This window comes from Spermophilus citellus (assembly GCF_964194105.1).
Source record: "Spermophilus citellus genome assembly, chromosome: 8".
In the NCBI taxonomy this organism is placed as follows: domain Eukaryota; kingdom Metazoa; phylum Chordata; class Mammalia; order Rodentia; family Sciuridae; genus Spermophilus; species Spermophilus citellus.
This window is the reverse complement of record NC_138189.1, coordinates 69,519,405-69,541,292: the sequence shown is the minus strand read 5'-3', so window position 1 is coordinate 69,541,292 and position 21,888 is coordinate 69,519,405. Positions and strand designations below refer to the sequence as shown.

At 34.0% G+C, this 21,888-nt stretch overlaps 1 protein-coding gene across 1 annotated transcript in view; it reads left to right on the top strand.

The window, feature by feature from the left end:
- The window catches only part of MAPK10 (mitogen-activated protein kinase 10), a 379,461-nt gene that overhangs the window by 281,690 nt on the left and 75,883 nt on the right, over positions 1-21,888 (top strand). Inside the window, exons 5-8 of the mRNA XM_081304841.1 lie at positions 15,457-15,586; positions 19,976-20,034; positions 20,834-20,972; positions 21,671-21,836. Of these exons, the coding sequence (XP_081160967.1) occupies positions 15,457-15,586; positions 19,976-20,034; positions 20,834-20,972; positions 21,671-21,836 (494 nt within the window). The remainder of the gene's footprint in view (positions 1-15,456; positions 15,587-19,975; positions 20,035-20,833; positions 20,973-21,670; positions 21,837-21,888) is intronic.

Genomic DNA, 21,888 nt, shown 5'->3' with positions numbered 1-21,888 from the left:
AACCATAAAAGCACATGGAAATTTTTTAGGATTCTAAAAAGTTTATTATTATTATTGTTATTAGATTATTTTAATTGATACCAGTTTCTAATGCTCCTAACTTTTTTTTTAATGGTACCAGGGATTGAACAACCCAGAGGTGCTTAACCACTGAGCCACATACCAGTGCTTTTTATTTTTCATTTTGAAATATGTTCTTGCCAAGTTGCTTAGGACCTTGCTAAATTGCTGAGGCTGGCTTTGAACTTGTGATCCTAACCACCTAAGTCTCAGAGCTGCTAGGGTTACAGTTATGCACCAGTGTGCCATACTTAACTTTTTTAAAATTAGATCTTTATAGTTATACATAGTAATCAAGTTCAGCCAGAAAAAAAATCATGCATATATGGAATTAAATTTCCTCTTCCCTTTTCTCTCCCATGCTTCCTGTCCTAACCAGTTTTATTTCCTCTACTCTGCTACACTTCCTTTGACCCACTCTATTTATTTAGGTTATACATAAAGGGGAAAATCCCTGTGGTATAATTATATATGCACATAACATGATTTTTTTCAGAGTTCATTTACATTGCCTCCCCTTTCCCATCTCTCCTCTCAATTTCCTTCTACTATACTACTGATTTTCCCTATATCTTCATGAGATCCTGTCCTTCCTGCCTGCTTTCCTTTATTTTACTCACAATTCCACATAGGAGAGAAAACATTTGACCTTTGAGTTTCTGAGTCTGCTTTATCTCATTTACCATGATGTTTTCCATTTCCATCTATTTACCAGCAAATGTCATAATTTCATTCTTCTTCATGGCTGAGTAGAACTCAATTGTGTATATATAACACAATTTTTTAAATCTCTTAATCTATGAATGGGCATTTGGCTTGATTCAATGATTCAGCTATTGTGAATTGTGCTGCTATAAATATTAAGGTATCTGTATTGCTAGAGTATGCTGATTTTAGTTCTTTTGGGAAATAACAAGGAGTGAGATAGCTGAGTCACGTTGTGGTTCCAGCCCTAGTTTTTTGAGGAGTCTCCATACTGCTTTCCAGAGTGGTTGTTCTAGTCTGCAGTCCTACTAACAATGTCCAGGTTTACCTTTTCCTCCACATAGTCACCAGCATTTATTATTGTTTGTATTCTTGATCACTGCCATTCTGACAACAGTGAGATGAGATCTTAGGATAGTTTTGATTTGCATTTCTTTTTTGTTTGTTTGCTTGTTTTTAAGGTATATAATGTTCTTTTTAAAAATTTATAAATGATAGTGGAATGCATTACAATTCTTATTACACATATAGAGCACAATTTTTCATTTTCCTGGTTGTATACACAGTATATTCACACCAATTTGTATCTTTATACCTGTACTTTGGATAATAATGTCCATCACATTCCACCATAACTCCATGCCCCCTCCCTTCCCCTCCAACCCCTTTGCCCTATCTAGAGTTCCTGTATTCTTCCCATGCTCCCTTTCACTACCCCACTATGAATTAGCCTCCTTATATCAGAGAAAACATTCAGCATTTAGGTTTTTGGGATTGGCTAACTTCACTTAGCATTATCTTCTCTAACTCCATCCATTTACCTGCAAATGCCATGATTTTATTCTCTTTTATTGCTGAGTAATATTCCATTGTGTATACATACATTCCATATTTTTTAATCCATTCATCTATTGAAGGACATGTAGGCTGGTTCCACAGTTTAGCTACTGTGAATTGTGCTGCTATAAACATTGATGTGGCTGTTTCTCTGTGGTAAGCTGTTTTTAAGTCCTTTGGGAGGAGAGGGATAGCTGGGTCAAATGGTGGTTCCATTCCCAATTTTCCAAGGAATCTCCATACTGCTTTCCATATTGGCTGCACCAATTTGCAGTCCCACCAGCAGTGTATGAGAGTACCTTTTCCCCCACATTCTCACCAACACTTATTGTTGTTTCTATGCGTAATAGTTGCCATTCTGACTGGAGTAAAATAAAATCTTAGAGTGGTTTTGATTTGCATTTCTCTAATTGTTAGTGATGATGAACATTTTTTTCATGTATTTGTTGATTGATTGTATATCCTCTTCCGAGAAGTGTCTGTTCAGGTCCTTGGCCCATTTATTGATTGGGTTATTTGGTTTTTGGTGTTTAGCTTTTTGAGTTCTTTATATACCCTTGAGATTAGTGCTCTATCTGATGTGTGAGGGGTAAAGATTTGTTCCCAAGATGTAGGCTTTCTATTTACCTCACAGATTGTTTCTTTTTCTGAGAAGAAACTTTTGATTGCTAGAGAAGTTGGCCATTTTCATGTATTTGTTGGCCATTTGTATTTCATCCTTTGAGAATTTTCTGTTTAATTCTTTTGCCCATTTATTGATTGGATGATAATGATGATGATGATGATGATGATTGGTGATGGTGGTGCTGTGAAATTTTTTGAGTTCTTGATATATTCTGGATATTAATCCCTTATCAGAGAAGTAGCTGGCAAAAATTTTCTCCCTTTCTTTAGGCTCTCTCTTCATGCTCTTAATCATTTTCTTGGCTGTATAGACGTTCTTAAATTTAATGGCATCCCACTTAGCTATCCTTGGTTTTATTTCTTGTGCTTTGGGGGTCTTATTAAAGAATTTGGGGCCTATCCCAATATGTTGGACTGTTGAGCCTATGTTTTTCTTCCAAAGTTTCTTTTCATCATTTATTGTAATGAGAATAGTGCTGCCATATTAGTGGCATGGCTTGCATATTTATTATTTTTGCTTTAAAATAGAGATAATAAAGATGTAGAAAATTCTAATAAGTCTTAGAAAAACTGAAGGAATATTAGAAGGTCTTAGAGTGCCAGTCATATATCTTAGTTTTTCAAATGTATGTTATATTCCTCTGTTTACAACAAAGATGTTTAATCTTTTATTATGAAACAATGTTTAGAAAAAAATTAGGACAAAAAGAGGCTTAGAACCAATAAATATTGGTAATATTAAGACTCAATTTTGTTACTTGAACAACAATAGTGCCTATTTTACAGGATTATTGCATGCATAAACCTTAGAAATCCATCGTTTTACTAATCTAAGGCATAACCATGTGCTGTATAAATAATAAATATTTCTTGAAGAAACCAAATTCCAGTTTCTAGGATTACTTAAGTTGACTAACATTACACAAAAACTAAAAATTGCCTACATGCAATTTATGTGTTTGTTTATTTCTTTTTAGCTAGAGTTAACATTTAATACTAACTCTTTACATTTTGAATTTACCTGTGTTTCATATCAATAGCTATTAACCTGAGGGTGAATTTAGTTGATCTTGGATAAAATCAATCTGGCAAATTACTTGATATTTGGAAAACATTAACTGATGGAAGAAAGTACATTTGAACTACTGTTTTATAGAATATGCAAATACAAATCTGGTAAAGAGAAACAGCCTGTTGGTTAATATTCTATTTTTAAATTGGAGTCCGTGCCTCAGAGTGGAAGCCAGGTGGGGAGCCAGGAACACTCAATACCACACAACAAACACAGTGCATCTTCTTGGAACCCACATTTCATGAGAAGATGAAGTGTTGATGGGGAAATGGAATTTTATATTAAAACAAACATAGATCCATTTGGAATGAAAATGCAAACTTATGTAAATTTTCAAGATGAAACATATGACTTAAGCTATTTAAATAATAGTTGAGTCATGTCCATAGAAATCTGAGAACTCTAAATTTACTCTCCTCTACTATTAGGAGAAATTCAACAATCAGTTAGTTTACTTTGTTAGCATTTATTTAGGCCTAACTATATTCTAGATAAACCGACCTATAATCTCAATGCAAGTGATAAAGACTGACATGGCCCCTTTCTTCCAGGGACTTAACAATCAAGTAGTGGGATACAGTTTGTAAAAGTTAAGCCAATTTAATTCTTCTAACAGCCTTATGAAGTGCATTCTATTAGTTATTTTGTCCGTGCTGTTTACTCAGGATATTTTCTTAGTAAGTGCTATATATAAAATAAACAGGATTCTCAGACACAAAATAATGTATTAGGGATAAGATCATTAGGATGGGAGGTATGGATTACAGAGATGCAAGAGTTAATGTGAGGAGACCTTTTAAGGGGCAATCTCTATAGTGATAAATGGTGTTGAAAGTGAAGTTAGAAGGAAGTGGATCAATTAAAAAATATACACTGGAAGTTTACAGTGATTTCTTCATGGATTGGTTATGGGTAGGAGATGAGAAAAATAAACATGACTGCTACACTTGAACAAATGGTAGGTATAGGAAAGATTGGAGGATACCCTAAACTAAAGAGACAAACATTGTTCAGTTTGGGACACATTAATTGAGATATTTCTAAGACATCCAATTAGAAGTGGTAGATAATTGTATATGTGGGTTAGGACCTTTGAGAAAGAGACCTCAGCTAGGCATAAAATCTCAGTGTCTTGAGTAATATAACATTAAGTTAATATACATTGCATAGATTACTTAACTTTTATTCTTTATTTTATATAATTCCCTTTTCCTAACATATTTAAAGCTCTGAAAATAAACACTTAGAAACAGCAAATATAATTTCATGCAATAAATATATAGGGATGTAGAGCTAAGTCCTTTAGGGTTTGGGTCAATAGAAATGAGCACAACAAATTTGAGGATAGAAAAAGAGCAATAAAAGGCAAGACATGATGAGTATATCATAATTATGGTGCAAATAAAATGTGACAAACATGTAATTTCATGAATATCAGTTTTATAAATATTGGCCTAAATAATGGTTGTGTAAGGAAAGTGAATAAAGAAGAAATAAATATGTAGACAGAGGGTCAGAGCAGCACAAAAGAAAAAACAATCCAGGGAATAAATAATTAGTAACATATATTTTAAGAGGCAAGAGATGTTGGGAGTCATTTTTAGCAGTGATGTATCAGTGGGGGGAAATCATAAAGCCAGAAACACTGCTAAGATAGGCTTAGAGAAAGAGACAGCTGAGCAATGAAATTTATTCTTATTGTACTTATATGTTCTCTGTGCAGGAACCATTTGTGATGCCTGTGGCTTCTTTAATGCATCTCATCAATTTTATAGGTATCAAGAAATAGTTCCAACCTGTGATCCTAAGGAACATCCTACCATCTTATGTCATTAATTTTAAATATAGCATAATCTTACTGCCAACTTACTTTGAGGGTTACTGTTTTACCATTGAGTTACTTTCAAAACTAAAGATGACACACTCAATACACTCTTCTACTTAATTAATTCTGACATCATCCGGGTATCGATGCTGTTTATAAGAAGAGTCTTGTTGAAATTAAACTATTAAATATAGATGATACTTTGAATAATGTTGCCAGGAAATGGTCAAAGGTTAGAATGTAGCAGTAACCCTGGAAGAATACTTCCTTGGTTCTGCCTCTTCCACGGGGTGGATAATGTGCAAAAGTCTCTTCACCACAAAAAAACACAACAGCCATGAGCAGCAGGTGTCATTTCATTTATCTCTAAATTGAGAAAAATTTGACAGTGAAAGAGCACACTGAAGTGTTAGTGGATGAAAAATATTGCTATTGAAATTTTTTAAAATAAATTTATTCTTAAAAGAAAAAAATAAAAGTACAAATAAAATTGAAAAACATTTATATTGATTACTCACATATTAAAATATAGTTAAAAATCATTATCCTTGATATATTTTCATATTTTTATCAATTGAACTTTCTTAGCTCTCTCTGCCTATAATACGGTTTTATGGTATTTTTCTTTTTCTTTTTTTTTAAAAAAACAGAGATTTTTTTTAATATTTATTCTTTTAGTTTTCGGTGGACACAACATCTTTGTTTGTATGTGGTGCTGAGGATCGAACCCAGCACCCTGCACATGCCAGGCGAGCAGGCTACCGCTTGAGCCACATCCCCAGCCCTTACTGGTATTTTTCTAAAGAAGTCAATCTTTCCATGTGATGTTATTTTTAACTTTTCTTAAAATCTTTGGATGGATCATCAAAGTCATATTTTATGTCTACTAAGTTTAAAATATTGATATATTCAATATAGAGCATAACATCTTTGTTTGAAAAATATTCTCTTATCATACATATATGTTCTCTGTGCAGGAACTTGGTAAGAACAAAGTCTATTGAACTGAAAATACTCTCAATTTTAACTGATTTGTGTACTGCAACATAAAACTATTTGAGTTCATTTTTCTTCACAAATACTGATTTTTTTCATTCATGTTTCTTTATCCAAGAAATAATTTGATAAAACAGAACTTCTCAAACAAGTTGCCTATATTCATGGTCTTTTTAATGGTGGTCAAATTCAGACACTAAAAAGTGATAGGCTTTACAATCATATTTCAATTCTGTATAGAATATAAAAATTCAGAAATCAGAAAAGCCATCAAGCCATACATAGAATGTAAATGTATCTTAAAATTAACAATCATGCAAAAGATCACTCTAACAAGATATTATAAAGCATATTTATAGAATATAAAAATTAAATTTCATCCTCTGAAAAGTCTTTTGCTTTAATTGGTTTAGTTACTCATTGTTTCAGTGCCTTCATTGCAATATGCTTCGATTTGCAAGTTTATTATTGTAAACTTTTGTTTCCAATAATAGCCATTCCATATAAGTTTCAAAAACTGAAATATTGGAGTTCTCTATTTATTAAGTACATAATTAACAATTCCAAAGTGATTTTTCAAAAAACCCACATCCATAATTTAGAGGACTTATTTATTTAAAAAAAAAGTTTATAATCAAAATTACGAGGAGTAATAAGAAAATGGCAATTGCCAGATTGAAATATCTTTATTTTATTTTTTGATTCAATGTTAGCTCTTTATCCAACCTTTTGTAATGAATTTATTTTAATAATGTTTGTTTAAAAATTTTTGTATATTTTCATACCTAGAAATGTTTTGATTTGTGGAGTATTCCAATTTGTTTTGACACAAGGTGAATTATATTTGTACTATACTCAATTCAAAGTTCAATTCAAAGTTCTAGGGATTTATTAACTTGATAAGAACATTGTTTTTAGTATTATTATGTTCTCCAAAAATTTTATATTTGAAATAATACTGAAAAAATAATATTAATCTATTTTTACTATTAATGGTTACAAAATCATTTTTCTGTTAATGGAGGCAACACATTAATAGCTGTTTCTTAACTTTTTGTACATATTCCAAAAACCCTTGGAATTGAAATGAGCAACATTAATTTAGAAGACTAGTCACTTGATCTTTATGAGCTACTATTTAAGAATAATTTGTAAATGCATCTTCTGCAGTACTACCATCTGAATTCTTGTGTCCTTACCCCCAAATTCATGTTAAAACCTAATACAAAATGTAATAGTATTAGAAGGTAGGACCTTTTAGAGGTGATTAGGTCATGAGGCTCTGTTCTTATCAATGGGTTAATGTCCTTATAAAAGAAACCCCAGAGAACTAGTGAACCCTTTCTATCATGTGAAGGCAGAGCAAAATGATGCATTTGTGAGGAACAGATCCTCACCAGATGTTAAATCTGCTGGTGACTTGATCTTTCAGTTCCCAGGCCCCAGAATTGTAAGAATTCAATTTCTTTTGTTTAGAAACTGCCTAATCTAATGTATTTTGCTGTAGCAGCCCTAAAGGACCATTACATGCAACTGTATAGGCTAAATCATCGTCCTGAAGCACAGTCTTAAAATAATTATAAACTTTGTAATTGTTACCTATTGACATTCCTTTAGAATTATTTTCTGGTTTTCATTTGATTATGGCAAAGAAACCATCAGATATGAAATTCTATATATAATATTTTAAATTAATATTCAGTTTCAATTTTGTTAATCTATTTTATTAGAAGAGACTTATTGCAAAATTTGAACTGAACATTAAAAAGTAAATAATTAATTAAATTTATGCTACACCATAAGTAGCAAAGTCTGTGTAGCAAAGCTATTCTGACTACTCCCCTTATGCTTTATTGACCAGTCTTTTACCTCTCTCATCTTTTCTGTCAAGTCAGACGGTTATTTCCCAAGTGTCCAACTTAATCGACCAAATGGAAGACTGGCAGCTTTGTGGGTATTGTTGGTTGAAACATGGGCAGACCATAGAGGAATGGTCTGCTAAATGCTTGGTGAAGGGAGTGGGCACAGTGGGCACACGAAAATTTGTCACAAAGAAAAGAAGAGCAAGAGAGGCTAGCTGGTGCAAGAATCACCCACCATTTAACTGAGATGGAGCTATACCTCTAACTGAAGGAATCTTTAATTTCTTCTCCAATGTCCCATCCTAACTTCTGGGAATATAGTTAGCTTGTTCCTGAGGCATCCCTCCTCTTTTCATTCATCCATATTCTATGGTGATGAGTGTGTTTAGCCAGTCACAAATTTTTCATCAAGGTGCATAGTCTTTGTGGTAGTCTTGTTTGCTGAAGTGCCATCAAGTACTGGTTCAATTCAAGAGTTCTGTAGAGCTGCTGCTTTGGATGCTGTCTTTGCCGGCTTGGCTTCCGACTCCTACTTGCTGCTATGGTCTCAGTTCTGTTGTCCATCAAATGTAAAGTAGTTTTGATTGGAGTCTCTATAATTAGGCTTGGTCATCTAGGTGAGTAGGCTACATAGATGAAATGGCCTTTCTTGATGTTGAACTTTTGAGTCTGGTCATCTTCTCCTACAATTGGACCCTGCCTTTTGCTCAAAGTCCAGGAGTACTTCTAAGCTTTTTATATGTAGACCATGAGTTACTGCTAAGTGAGCATTGAATGACCTAGAAAGTACAGCTTGAGATGGTGATTGAATGTAGATTTATCAGGGAGTGTTTTGGGGGTCAACACATATGGAATAATATTCTAACAAGATTTTTTAAATTGCATGTATTGCTTATTAATACAAAAATGTATAATGAATATACATATGTTTATAACAAAATAGAGAAAGATTTTTACATTCTTTACATATATTATAAACAATGATATGACAACAGAATTATCACCATTGTGAAATCTATCAAGAAGCTGATGTAGCTCATTCTTTACCTATTATAACAATGTCTCTCCTTCCTTCTACTAAAGAACTATCATAAATGCTAAAAATGTGATAATTTTTGACAGTTAAGAAGCATAGGGCTGGGGTTGTGGCTCAGCGGTAGAGCACTCGCCTCACATATGCGAGACCCTGGGTTCAATCCTCAGCACCACATAAAAATAAATAAGTGAAATAAAGGTATTGTGTCCAACTACAACTAAAAATAAATAAATATTTTTTAAAAAAAGAAGTATAAAATAAATGATGACTAGTTTAAAAAAAGAAAAGAAAAGAAGGGATGAAGCAGAGGCAGAAGTTCAGCTGTACTACAGTCTCAATGGAATCCTCTGCTGACTGGGAGTCAGTCTGGGAGTTCTGAGATGGAATGAGCCTTACCAGCTGTCCCAAATTGGAATGAGTTGTGCAGGGTTGTATAATCCCCATGTCTGTCAGTCATTGAATGAAGGCTGCCTGTGATGAGGGTGTAACCTTAGATTAGGCAGCTCTTTTCATCAGAGGTCATAACCCAGGGGGCCAAGAGTTGAGGGGCTGTCTGCTGAGAGTACTTTCAACATCTGGGGCAGTAAGTACTTTATTCTGAGGGGAATCTTAGTGTATCATAGCACCTGCAATACTGCTCTTTGGAAACTCTAATGAAGTTCTCTCATTATTTTCTTTTTTTGAAATCAACATGCTGAGAACCAATTTAAAAATCAGAAGGCAGAAATGCCTAGAGCTCACAAAAATCACAATGCTTCCCTAAAACTTAGATGAGTCTGCTTCTGGCCTTTCTGTTCTGTGCTATGAGTCCCTTCATTATTTGTCATTATTAGGAAGAATTCTACCTGTTATCAAAAGAATTCCACACACACACATACACACAAAAGTGGAACTGACACATCCAAACAATTCAATGACAAAAATAACAAATTAAAAAAATCAATGATTGACTTTTAATGGGGAGATTAAGGAAGGCCTTTTTGAGAAGAGATTTGAACTGAAACCTGAACTACGAGATAAGGCCAACAAAGTAAAGATGCAAGGTCCCTCCTGGCAGAGGAGAAACAATCACAAAAGCCTTGAAGCAGAAGTGGGTTCAACAACATAGTACATGATAGTGGGATAGGAATGTAAACTTTGGTCATGAAATCAGCTATTTGAGGGCATTGGGTAGAAAATTTTTGGTAAATTTCATCTGAAATCTAGGTCATGGAAAAGTTCTAAGTACAAATGTGGGAATGTGCAGGGTACAATATGTATCCCTGGACAGAATGACAGAATTTGGCTTGCCAGGACATGGCTTAAGATGTTTAAAATGCTCCAATGATGTTTTGATTGTTGGATTATTGTTGTTGTTTAGGAGATAAAGTTCTGCTCGTGTTGTGTAGTGATTCCTCCCCATCCCACTGTATGTGAATATGACTAAGAAAAGTTTAAATGTAAAAGGGAAGGGGAACAATAAAACATTATCAAGTAAACCATTATGCCTCAGGAAAAATATCTGAGTAAGAGGTTATCTGCAATTGCCAGAAGAAAAAAAAATCTGATAAATATGTGGAGAATAAGAGTCCCTCTGGTGTGTGTGTGTGTGTGTGTGTGTGTGTGTGTGTGTTTATATCGTCTTATACAAGGAGATAAACATAGCTTTATAGAACCTTACAACTGGATTAAATGACAAGAAAATGAAAAAGAAAAGAAAACCTCAAATCTCCCCAGAGTCAGCCTGCCAGCCAGAAAATGTCAAAAGATGGCCACCACCGTCACCTCACATAACAACAGAAAACTGTATCTTTCTTTTATGAATAGAGCTGTAGTAATGGAAGTGGGTTAGAATTATAGTCAAGAAATTCCTGGAAAATATTCAGCAAAATTGCTGGAAAGTTCCAGGAAAATCTTCATAAAGATTTGCTACCATTTTCACTTGCGTGAACAAGAGAGAGAGAGAGAGAGAGAGAGAGAGAGAGAGAGAGAGAGAGAGAGAGAGAGAGAGAGAGGAGACTGCTTAAAGGAAAAAAAAGCATGGTTCTATGGAACAAGACTTAAAATGATTTAAGACTGGCGGAAAACTTTCAGACATCAATATGTGACTGTTCAGTATCAGTGATGCCAATCTGTAGATGTATTTGCCAAACTGCTGCCAGTAATCACTGAGGAATTACAGAAAATGGGAGATGGTAGTGTCATCCAGGGCTCGAAGTGGGAGACAGAAACATTTTCAGCAAGCAGAGATTTAATACAGTAAATTAGTGCCTGTAAAATCATTGCAAGTCCTGGAGAAGTGGGCTTTAGTCTGTCTTCCCCAAAGGACTCCCAGGCACTGGATGGCTAAGTCATCGGGAAAGACCCCACCTCTGAATATCCTAGAACCACTGAGTTTCCAGAAAACATGATTGTAACTGACTTTAGAGAATCCTTAAGCTGGAACTGTTCATCTATCATTGCTTCTGTCACTAATGCATATTGCTGGGGTCCAGGAACTGCAACTTTGTTTCTCCACTGCTGCCTCTGCCTTAACTTCTCAGCCCGAAATCTGGAGAATGACACAAATTACTTCTTTGGAAGAAAACCTCACATCTCCTCCAGAATCACCCTGCCAGCCAGGAATGACAGAAGATGACCACCACCCTCACCTCTGCTTTATAAACCTCTCATGGCACATCTTCAGGAACTTGTTGGAATCCAGAGTGCTAACTGGATTATATAATCTGGAGATTTTTACATTTAACTCTGAAGTCTCTTTAATACTTCAGAGAGAAGAAAGAGGTTGTAAAAGAAGTCTGCTGAGCATGACATGGATTAGAAATGATACCTTCTTACCCTTTAAGAAAAAAATACAGTAATCAGTGGGAATAAAGATTCCAACAAATTATAAAAAAAATCATACCTGATTGCTTATTAAAGTGGGAAGTCAAAGAATTGTGTGGTCCTCATGAATCTATTTTTTAACAAAGATTTCTACCCAATCTTTTATGATATTATAGGGCAAACTTGACAAATGTGATCAAGATAGTGGAGCAGTTGAATGGATTTGTAATTAGTAGAAAGACCAGAAATTGCTAATGAGTAGATGTATGTCTAATTGTCACATACGCTGTAGGAATTTGTACTTTATTCTGCTCTGTATTATGTAATAAATACAATAAGGACAATGATTTTTAAAAGAGCATTAGTCATTTACTGAGTGAGCATTATAAATATGTAACTCATTTACTCTTGACAACAATCTTGTCAGGCTACTCTTATCTCCATTTTAAATGTGAGGAAACTGATGTCGAAAACATAAATAATTCTCATAACTATATCTAGAAAGAAGCAGAAGTGAGATTCATACCTAAAATTGCTGCAAAGTAGAGGTAGCAGAGGAAGGGAGGATGCCAGAATATTTCTCAGAGGAACTAGGAACCTGCCAGCCAGGAAATCTCACAGGGTAGCATTTCCTTAGTTATTCTCCATGAGGCAGGGGGTTGGTTGGTCCACTGTCTTGCAGGACCAGGTCAGTATCTCAGGGACTTGAATCCACATTGATAAGCCTCACATTATAAAACCAGATATTGATTTATTAAATTAAAATAAATATGACAGCCAAGCTGACCAAATATGGGTAATATTTGTGCATGCAGTCCTCTCAAGGAGAGTCTGTTGAATAGAATGTTGGATGATGGGGGGTAAAATCAACCCAAGGAGACTCTGATCAGAATGCTAATTGACTGTTGTCTCTGACAATTGCAATAAGAATGCATCCATCTTCTTGGATCTCTGGATCGACTGGGAGTATACTCTTATTTGTTTAAGCATTGCCATAGTTGTCTGACTTCCGACTCCTTTATATGCCTTCATAGCTGTCATTCTTTTTTATTTTTAACTAAGATATAATAATGATTTTAACTTTGTTGTTTTTGGCATAAGATTCTTTCTTTCTCTTTAATATGACTGACCAATTTTCTTCTGGTAGCAATTGTTTAACTAACTTTGGAAAGTAGTAAATCCACTGTTGTTGTGCATTCTGTATAAGATGCATATCCACATGATTCTTTCCTTTGCCTGTACTGCCATTGGTAGATTAAAGAGAACTGCAAATTGGTGCAGCCAATATGGAAAACAGTAGGGAGATTTCTTGGAAAATTGGGAATGGAACAACCATTTGACCCAGCTATCCCTCTCCTCGGTCTATATCCAAAGGACTTAAAAACAGCATACTACAGTAATGCAGCCATATCAATGTTTATAGTAGCATAATTCATAGTAGCTAAATTTTGGAACCAACCTAGATGCCCTTCAGTAGATGAATGGATAAAGAAAAATGTGGCATATTTATACAATGGAATATTACTCAGCAATAAGAGAAAATAACATCATGGCATTGGCAGGTAAATGGATAGAGTTAGAGAAGATAATGCTAAATGAAGTTAGCCAATCCCCCAAAACCAAATGCCAAATGTTTTCTCTGATATAAGGAGGCTGATTCATAGTGGCATATGGAGCCAGAGCACCGGAGGAATAGAGGAACTCTAGATAGGGGACAGGGGTGGGAAGGGAAAGAGGGGGCATGGGGTTATAAATGATAGTGGAATGTGATGGACATTATTATCCAAAATACAGGTATGAAGACACGAATTGGTATGAATAAACTTTGTATACAATCAGAGATATGAAAAATTGTGCTCTATATGTGTAATAAGAATTGTAATGCCTTCTGTTGTCATATATGAATAAAAAATTAATAAAACCACCAGTGTTAAAACTGAAGGACTAGGGGTGACAATATGCAGTAACAGCACAAGTTTTTAAAAAGATGATTTTTTTTAGTGAATTTAGACTCACTGTGAGTCAATGATTTGTGATGTTATTCTCAAGGAAGTCACAACAGACCAGTACATTAACTATGTCAGAACGAAACTGATGAATGAATGAGGATATGAAAGTATGGAGGATTTGATAATCCTACCCTAATCTTCGATAATACTGCATGCCTACAGCAACCATGTTTTATTTAGTTCATAGTCCACATTTTCAGATAATATTGGCAGACTGGAATATATTCAAAAGAAACTGACCAGATCGTGATAGAACTGGAAACCACATTCTAACAAGTGGTGATCGGAAATCACCATGTTTAGATTAATAAGAAAAAGACTTGGGAAAATAATAAAGCTAAGACTTATGAACTGCTTACTTCATAATAAACATAGTGCTCAGCCCTTTAATAGATTTCAAACATTAAGGTCTATCACACTAAAAAGGGAATGCTCATTTTGAGTTGCACTAGAATGCAAAGGAAACCAGAGAGATTCATCTCTGCTTATTAGAATGATAGTATTTCTATTCTCAAAGTTGTCCAACAACTAAGTGAGCTGACTTGGTACTAATGAATTTTGTTTTTGAAGGTTTGCAAGCAGAGATAGATCCAACTTTTGTTGGAGATATTTAATAGAGAAGTGAATATTAAATGGATGCCTGGACCAGATGAACTCTAAGATTTTGTCCAATATTATCCTGTGGGTCTGTCATTATCTCATAGTACAGTAGTACCTCCACTTTTGTCTTTTAGTTCAGTAGCATAAGCTCTAAATGGTAATGTTATTTCTAATTCAACAGGTCAGTTGTAGGGGATCCTGATTTCTGCAACAAAGACAAACCCCAGCAAAATTTAAAGTTGCAGGAATGGAAAACAAACATTTTGTGAATGCGTTATTAGGAATAGTTGCAGGAAGAGCCTCTTTTTCTTTCTCATTTGATCTTCAGACTTATGTATTCTTAGTATGAGAGAAACTGTACCATTTGTTTCGATCACTAAGTGGTGATTTATTTCAATGAGTGTTTTATTTGTGGTTCTGAAACCTCTTCTGATTGCATACCTCATTTTGAGCTTTGTTATTTTTAACAAGTGCACTTTGATCATTAACCAACCCGTGCTTTCATGACAACTAGTATTATACCTTAAAAACTCATTCCTATGACTGGGAAAAGAATGAATGTTTGATTATTTTAAATAATAACCAAAGAACCTATGGGACTTTATAGCAAGAATATACCTAAATATAATATGTTAATGAGACATTCAAGCTCAGAAAGATTAAATAACTTGTCATGGTCACATGGCCGATGGGAAATGTAAACAATTTTACTACTTTTCCTCTCATCCCTAACTCACTGATGCAATTATATACTGTAATTTTCCAAGATACTATGCTTCCCTCTCTCCTTATCATCTTCATCTACTTTTTCTTCCTCTTCCTCCTCTTTGTTTTCTATTTTTCCTCCTCCTCCTTATTCTTCTAACAGTCACTCTTATCTTTATGAGTCTGATTAGCATGTGATCTGAGAAGATGGTATCTGAGTAGAATTCCACAGTGTTATTTTTTTTACCCATACCCTTAGATAGGTAGAAATTCTAAGGCTCTTTTGTTCCTAATTTTGGATTGCTCTTGAATCTCTGCAGTGCTGCATATGATGCTGTCCTTGACAGAAATGTGGCCATTAAGAAGCTCAGCCGGCCATTTCAGAACCAAACACATGCCAAGAGAGCTTACCGGGAGCTGGTCCTCATGAAGTGTGTGAACCATAAAAATGTGAGTTTCCTAATTATTTTCAAACTATCAGTGATGGGAAATGGTGATATTGGGGAAGAAAATAAGAACCAACTTGAGTAGGAAAGGCCTTCTTTACTTTACAGTTTCTGCCTCTTAGGATTGTTTATCTCGACCATATGCTACATTTGATTTTGTTATCCTCATGGTAGCTTCCTGCTTAAAACATCACCTAAACGCCATATGGCAAGGAGGAGATGAACTTGATAGATATGTCCCTGTTATGAAATTAACCTTATTTGGTTATCTTGCTTCTAATTAACCAGAAAGCTTCGTATTTTCCAAAAAGTAAAACAAAATGCCAAAACAAACAAAAACAAACCCCAAAGTCTATAGAAGGATAAACTACATTTCTTTATATTTAAATTTAATTATTAACTGTTGAAGTTTTACTAGTTGTGTTTTCTCCTTTGTGTTTTAGCTATAGCCTCGCAATGGCCTCTAGCACTAAAGGCCTCTAGTGGCCTTTAGTGTACACACTGTATGTTGGCATCTTGTTTTCTTAGGGTTGGGCAAACAGGCTTGTACATATTTCCAAAGCAATTTGGAATGGGATTATCAAGAACATGTTCTCTTGGGGCTGAGATTGTGGCTCAGTGTTACAGCGCTCGCCTAGTACGGGAGGGACCCGGGTTCAATTCTCAGCTCCACATAAAAATAAAGGCATTGTGTCATCTACAAAAAAGATTAATTCTTTCTCTCTCTCTCTCTTTAACAAAAAACAAAAAACACGTTCTCATTGGAATTCAGCAGGGTAGACCAAAATAGGATTGTTTTCCTCAGTGTCTAAGCTTCTTCAATTCCAGAATAAGGCCTATGGAACTTTTCCTGCTTCATTTTCTTCTTTTCAGAGAGAAATAGAAGATAATTTATTATTTTTATACAGTATTCTTAATAATTTAATATAATAAATTTATTAATCTTATTATATTAATTATAAGTATATAATTAAATTAATTATTACAGATAAAATGATGATAGCTATCACAACTCCCTACAAAGTTTTTAAATATAAAAATCATACAGAATATAAAATTATCAGTGTAGTTTATAAAGAAGGGTTCTTGTTATGTGGCTAACCATCTACCACTAGTGGTCCTAAGAATAAGCAAATGTTTGGCTAGAAGATGTTTAAAATACAACTAGTGTAGACTCAGGCTCAGTTACAGTGTTTATTTTTTCCTCTATTACTCCATTGCAGTGACTTTTAAGTCAGGTTGTTTGTTTTCATGCTGTTGAGTTGTTTGAGACCAATGACATTTTAATTCAGTCTTTGCCATGTATTTGTTGAATGAACAGAATGTGGCAGATACAAATCTAGATGCTAAGAATATGTCAGGAAGCAAATGGAGATAAATCCTTCCCATGTGGGCTTAGATTCTACTAATGAGAGAAAGGCAGTCCACAAAATAGATAAGTAAACCTGTGAATGTCAGAGGGTGACATTATTTAAGTAAAATAATACAAAGAAGAAAGATTAAAATGTTGGTTAGTGCAGGGTGAGGGTTATTTTTTTCAGTAGGTTGAACAGGGTAGTCCTCTCTAAGAAAGAAAAATTTTATGAAATATGTGCTCATCATTGATATGGCCATTCAAGGAATATGAGACTTCTAGAAGGAATATATAAATGAAAGAAAAAAAGGATTCCTAAGAAAAAACACTATAGTAAAGTGATTTTATTCCTCTCAATATGTTAAGTAAAGGCAGAGACAAGATTCACCACATGACCAGGGCAATGTATTTTATTTCATACTAAAGAGTATGAAATGGAAGATGGAGGCATACAAGCAATGAAGAAACTATACAAAAAGTCTTGCATCCAGATCCTATAATGCAATACATTGTGGAGAAGTGCCCAATTACTTGGCCAATTTGAGGAAATTATACCCTGAATGTGTCCCTCAAAGGTTACATGGTAGAAGCTTAGTTTCCAGTGTAGGGATGTGAAAGGAGATGGGAATTTCAACAAGTGGGATCCAAAGGGATGTCTGTAGGTCCTTGGTGGATCTACCTTCAGAATGAATTAAGGTAGTTCTCATGGGACCCCTTGCCTTTCACAAGACCAAGTTGTAAGAGTGAATCCAACCCCCAAACCACTCTCAGACTTCCTGTTTCAAGATGTGATATCTTCCTCCCACACACACAATCTGCCATGAGGTCCGCTCTAGAGGTAAACAGATGCTGGCCTCAGGCTCTTGATGCTGCAGAATTATGAGCTAAAAGAACTCTTCTCCTTATAAAGTTAGTCTGCCTCAGATATTTTTATAGTAACAAAAAACAGACTACTGCACAATGATAATTTGTAAATAGCATCCTACCTGCTCTTTATGTGTGTAAGTATATATGCATGCATGTATACCAAATTTCATTAATAGGAAATTCATTTATATCCAATGGTAAATTCTCAATTAGCACTTGTAATACTAAGGAAAAGGCAATTCGAAATAAAGCTTTTGTTAATGCTGTTGAAAGTAAAGGAAAAGCAATGAAGAAACCCTATTCAGTCTCTAATAATAGTGAATAAAATTCATTTAGAAAACAAATATTCAATTTTAGGAAGTGAATTCTTGTGATTGTGGGACCATGGAAACTTTGATTCATATCTGAGCTTCCCAAGATGCTGAAGTGAAAGAACTGAGTAAGAAACCTGTTGGAAATTGTTGAACTAAAACAGAATACCTGTGTTGATCACTTTATAAGAACAAATTTTTAAATTGGTTATTAGGGGTATTAAAATTTATAAAGAAGTGATCATCTATAGAAATAACAGGCAAGAATATCTAACAGGGAAGTCAGAGTAGGTAAAGGTTGTAAAACAAGGGTATATGAAATGGGAAAGTAAGACTAGACAATAAGGAATAGATTTTGAAAATTAACTTTTGTAAATAATAAATCTTTATTTATTTAAAATCACAATGCTATTTCTTTGACTAATTTAAATTAACTATATTTTATTGTTCACCAGATAATGGGGGTTAGCATGTTTCCATACTTAATGGATTTTGTGTGAATGTGTGCCCTATGTACAGTCTCTAACATTTTTGTTTAAACAAATATCAAAATGAAATAAGTTACTTTATGAGATTGGTGACGTACTAGAGAAAGAGGCCCATTATAGATTTTCAAATGAAATATCTATTATATAAACATTTTTTCAACACTTACTACAACTAAGTATGCAAAATTAGTGGACAATTTAATTTTAAGTGTTGAAGATATTTTGAAATAATTTTTGATCTACGTGTGTTTTTAATATTGTAAAGTTGCTTTAGGAAGAATATTCTCAGTTTTCTTTTTTGGTATGCTATACCATTGTCATATGTATGTATACTAGAAAATATTGAATGGTATTATGATTTTCTTCTCATTAATTTCCTAACAAATTAAAGAATTCCACAAAAGTGTCTGCATTTCTCTGGTGTTTAAAATCATTTGTTTTTGTTTTTAATTACTTGGTGTGTTTCATATATTTCTGTACCATTTATGAAGTTTACTAAGTCATTGATTCATGGTTTCAAGCTGTTTTAATCATGAACTTGTACTTCTCCAGTATAAACTGTAACTACCTTGTAAGTAGAAGATTCTTATTTACATATTTTGTTTTCACTTTCCTCTGGCACATTAATATAGAATATTTAGATGGGAGAATATTTTGAGATATTTATGCACATAATTGTATGGAACCATGATAAAGGTTTTTAAAATTTACTTATTCTAAAAGGTAAAATTTTAATTAACTAATTAGCAAAGTAATTAAAGCAAGAAACAAAAAGTTTAGAACTAACTTAGGGAACTTTAAAATATATTTTTCCACTAAATTCATAGCTGATAGTATCTAAGATGTATCTCTCCCCACATATATTAAAGCATTAGTCTAAGTTATATTTGAGTGTGAGAAAGAAGTAAAAGACACTATGGTAGCGATAAAAAAAATATCTTGAATTAGGGCACCACTTTGTACATGTGGAGGAAAAATATCACCTTGATATATCTTGTTGAGTGTTTCACTATTGTCTTTCTCCTCTCATATGATTTTATCTCATTTTTTAAAAATAATCTGATAGCTCTGTGTCCTTCCATGGAGAATCACACTAAAGCAGTATAACAGTTATGTCTTTTCTGACTTTTCCTGCTGCCTCATAACCGGAGCTTTTTAACTGCATCATTAACCTAAAGGAGAAGATCATGTATCTTTTCTAAATATATATTCTGTATTATATGAGAAAGTCTAGAAATTTTCCACACTTTTCTATTTCTACCAAAGGTCCAGTAAGTACCTTTCAGTTGAATAAATATATAATTCACTATATAAATAAATAATCCACTCTTCTTTCTCTCTTTCCTCTGTCCCTTCCATGCTTTTTTTTCCAGATTATTAGTTTATTAAATGTCTTCACACCCCAGAAAACGCTGGAGGAGTTCCAAGATGTGTAAGTAACAAAACTTATTAAAGAAGGGCAAAAAAAAACCCACTCCAATAATTAGGAAAAATGAGAGAGAGAGATAGATATGAAATCTGTTGTAGAGATCAAAGGGAGGTGAGAGTTGGGGTCAAATGAAATGTCCAAGTGAAAATATAAAATCAGATTCTGTCTGTGTTGTTACTTCCTGAAAGATCTTTCTAGTCTATGGCTCTGTGTGCTTTATGCTTCATTGTTCTATGTTCTTGGTTCAATGAGGAAAGGCTTATTTATTTACTATTAATTGATTCTGTGAGCTTCGTAGGATGATTCAATTTATATTATTAATATTTCTATTTTAATAAAATATCCTTATTCTTTATTTATACTTTTGTGGTGCCTTTGATTTTATTCAAAAATTAATCTATTTAGAACTATAGCAATAATAAGGAGGAAAGGAAGTCATTCCCTACGCATTGTCTACATGGATTTACTGGAAGTACTTGTCCTGAAAATTTTTTTCTTATTTGTAACATTAATATTCAGGAAAGAGTTAAAGAAATACAGAGAAAATGGAGAGCAAGATAAAAGTAGAAAATATTTGGGCATTAACTACACACTAATAGATGATGTTTCTATTAGTAACCTTCTATTAGAGTTACTACAGCTAAGACTCATGCAATACTGGAAACTTTTTCATATTCTTGATTTAGTCAAAGGAAGAATTAGGACATTCAGAAAACTTACAGATTTAGTACAGGATTCTAATGTGATTAAAGGACTTTATAGATCTTGTGATTGGAACCAATGTTGTGGATTTACCTTCTAGTTACTTAGTAATGGAACTGATGGATGCCAACTTGTGTCAGGTGATTCAGATGGAATTAGACCATGAGCGAATGTCTTACCTGCTATACCAAATGTTGTGTGGCATCAAGCATCTCCACTCTGCTGGGATTATTCACAGGGTAAGAATACCTTCTCTAAAGTCATAATTAAGAGACATTTGAAAAGAAAATAAACTTGGAGATTATTTTCTTTATGTTGTATTTGGTCAAATATAGTGCATTTGTACACTCCTTTATTAGTAGAATTAACACATAGTTCACTAATGTGTAGAAGACACTTCTACTGAGGTCAAATTTTATTTTGTCAGCTCATTGATAGTCAGCTCCTGATAGGCCTTATGCCTTCTAGCTCTTTGATTGACAGAGGTCATATGTGTAGCTGAAATAAGACAGTTCATTTCCATAGTTCATTTCTGGAAGCATAAAATCAGTTATCCTGATTTGTTCCTGTTGGGCCTAGAAATAAAATATATACCAAAAGTTTTAGGTTGCCTGGAGGAAAAACCTAAGAGATGACAATAAATGATACGCTTTTTTTCCTCTAAAACTTCTTCCCAGGATAAGTTTAAATTGTAAAAATGATAATACAGTTCTCTTTGGGATTTAAACAATTTTAAAGAATATCTGAGGACAGTTTTTAAAATCCAGAACTAATTGTGAACTTCTGTGTAACCGTAACATATGCCTTTTAGAGGGCTCTGCAGTCAAGAAGGACCCTCTTAGTGCAGTTGTAACACTGCCATGTTGATGGAGTAGGTGAAAATTACAAGTTCCATTGGATGCTGGCTTTTAATTTCTTCCCTTGTTCCTATTGTCAGGATTTAAAACCAAGTAACATTGTAGTCAAGTCTGATTGCACATTGAAAATCCTTGACTTTGGACTGGCCAGGACAGCAGGCACAAGCTTCATGATGACTCCTTATGTGGTGACACGTTATTACAGAGCCCCTGAGGTCATCCTGGGAATGGGCTACAAGGAGAACGGTAGGGATGCTTTTCAACTGTGAAGAAAATGGGTGCATGCTTTGGATAGCCA